This window comes from Gavialis gangeticus, unplaced genomic scaffold, assembly GCF_001723915.1.
Source record: "Gavialis gangeticus isolate Ggan-Ray unplaced genomic scaffold, GavGan_comp1, whole genome shotgun sequence".
NCBI classification, from domain to species: domain Eukaryota; kingdom Metazoa; phylum Chordata; order Crocodylia; family Gavialidae; genus Gavialis; species Gavialis gangeticus.
Genome location: NW_017728997.1, coordinates 52,961,796 through 52,963,142, shown reverse-complemented (window position 1 = coordinate 52,963,142; position 1,347 = coordinate 52,961,796). Strand labels below are relative to the sequence as shown.

At 46.5% G+C, this 1,347-nt stretch overlaps 1 protein-coding gene across 1 annotated transcript in view; it reads left to right on the top strand.

Annotated features, from left to right (window-relative positions):
* The window catches only part of STAB1 (stabilin 1), a 297,038-nt gene that overhangs the window by 245,844 nt on the left and 49,847 nt on the right, over positions 1-1,347 (top strand). The window contains exon 56 of the mRNA XM_019505230.1: positions 848-997. Coding sequence (XP_019360775.1) covers positions 848-997 — 150 coding nt within the window. The remainder of the gene's footprint in view (positions 1-847; positions 998-1,347) is intronic.

Genomic DNA, 1,347 nt, shown 5'->3' with positions numbered 1-1,347 from the left:
CCTGCCAGCTGTTCTGGGGGGCATCAGGGCTGGCTGGTGGGGGGTTGCCGCCACCGTGATCCCCCCACTTTGCCCTCAGGCGGAGGGGGGGGAACCCTACTGTTTGGGCAGCCCAGGCATGTTCACCACCACCACAAACTTCCCTGGCAACTTGGGTACACGCAGCCTGGGCCACACAGCCAATCACCACCCGCCCTCTTGGCAGCGCATGCGCAGTTGCCCAAAAACATTATGGATGGACCGACACACAGACAGACAGACTATGCATTTTATTATATTAGAATTCATACCAGTCTTGGCAAGGAGTTTGACAGGGATATTCCCACTGGATGTTTCCCCAGAGAATAGGATGTTCATGGGATTATCCCCTCCATGCTCCTTGTCACGATTCATGTACTACTCCTGATGGTTTTGTCTCAGGGGTAAGTAAAGACCAATGGATTCTGAGGAAGGACACCAGTGCAACTTCGTTGCGTTTTAAGTAGATGACTGATGGTACCAGTATCCAAAAATATGTACTTTATTTCATATAAATATATACAATCAATACACTGATATTTTATACATATATATAATATATATTGCATACAATTTCATTATTATATAATATTGAGTTTGTGTGTATGTCTATAAAATAAATCTCAGGCTTATTTAATTAAGTTCTCCAGGAACTGGAGACTCCCCAGCCAGCTATCCCATGCTGGACGTGTCCCTGTATAAACATTAAAATTACTCTCTCACAATCAGACAAGCTCTTATTCTAGGTTTTCCCTGACTCCTGGAAAAGCACAAATATTTTATTATTGAGAGATTGGTTAAACAACTTGCTGAGGTACTTTGTTTTCAGTGTGCCCTGGAGGAACAGAGGCTCCATGCAGCAACCGTGGTATTTGTGATGATAGAATTGATGGGTCAGGACAATGCAGCTGCACCACAGCTTTCATTGGGACAGCGTGTGAGCTTTGTGTACCAGGCAGATATGGGCCAGAGTGCAAAGGTACAAACTAAAAGTGGATAACAGTAAATTATGTTAACCTGTTTACAAGCAATGCTAATCTCTGGTACACCAAACAGGCTCTGCAGCTAATATAATGGGGAACTGAAGAGCAGTTTGGAAAGACCGTATGATGACGGTCTTTGCATCTCGAGTAGAGCCAAGGAGGTGATCCTCCCCCTCTACGTGACGCTGGTCAGGCCACAGCTGGAGTATTGTGTCCAGTTCTGTGCGCCCCATTTCAAGAGGGATGTGGACAACATGGAGAGGGTCCAGAGGAGGGCCACCCGCATGATCCGGGGACAACAGGGCAGACCCTACAGTGAGAGACTGCGGGACCTGAACCTATTCAG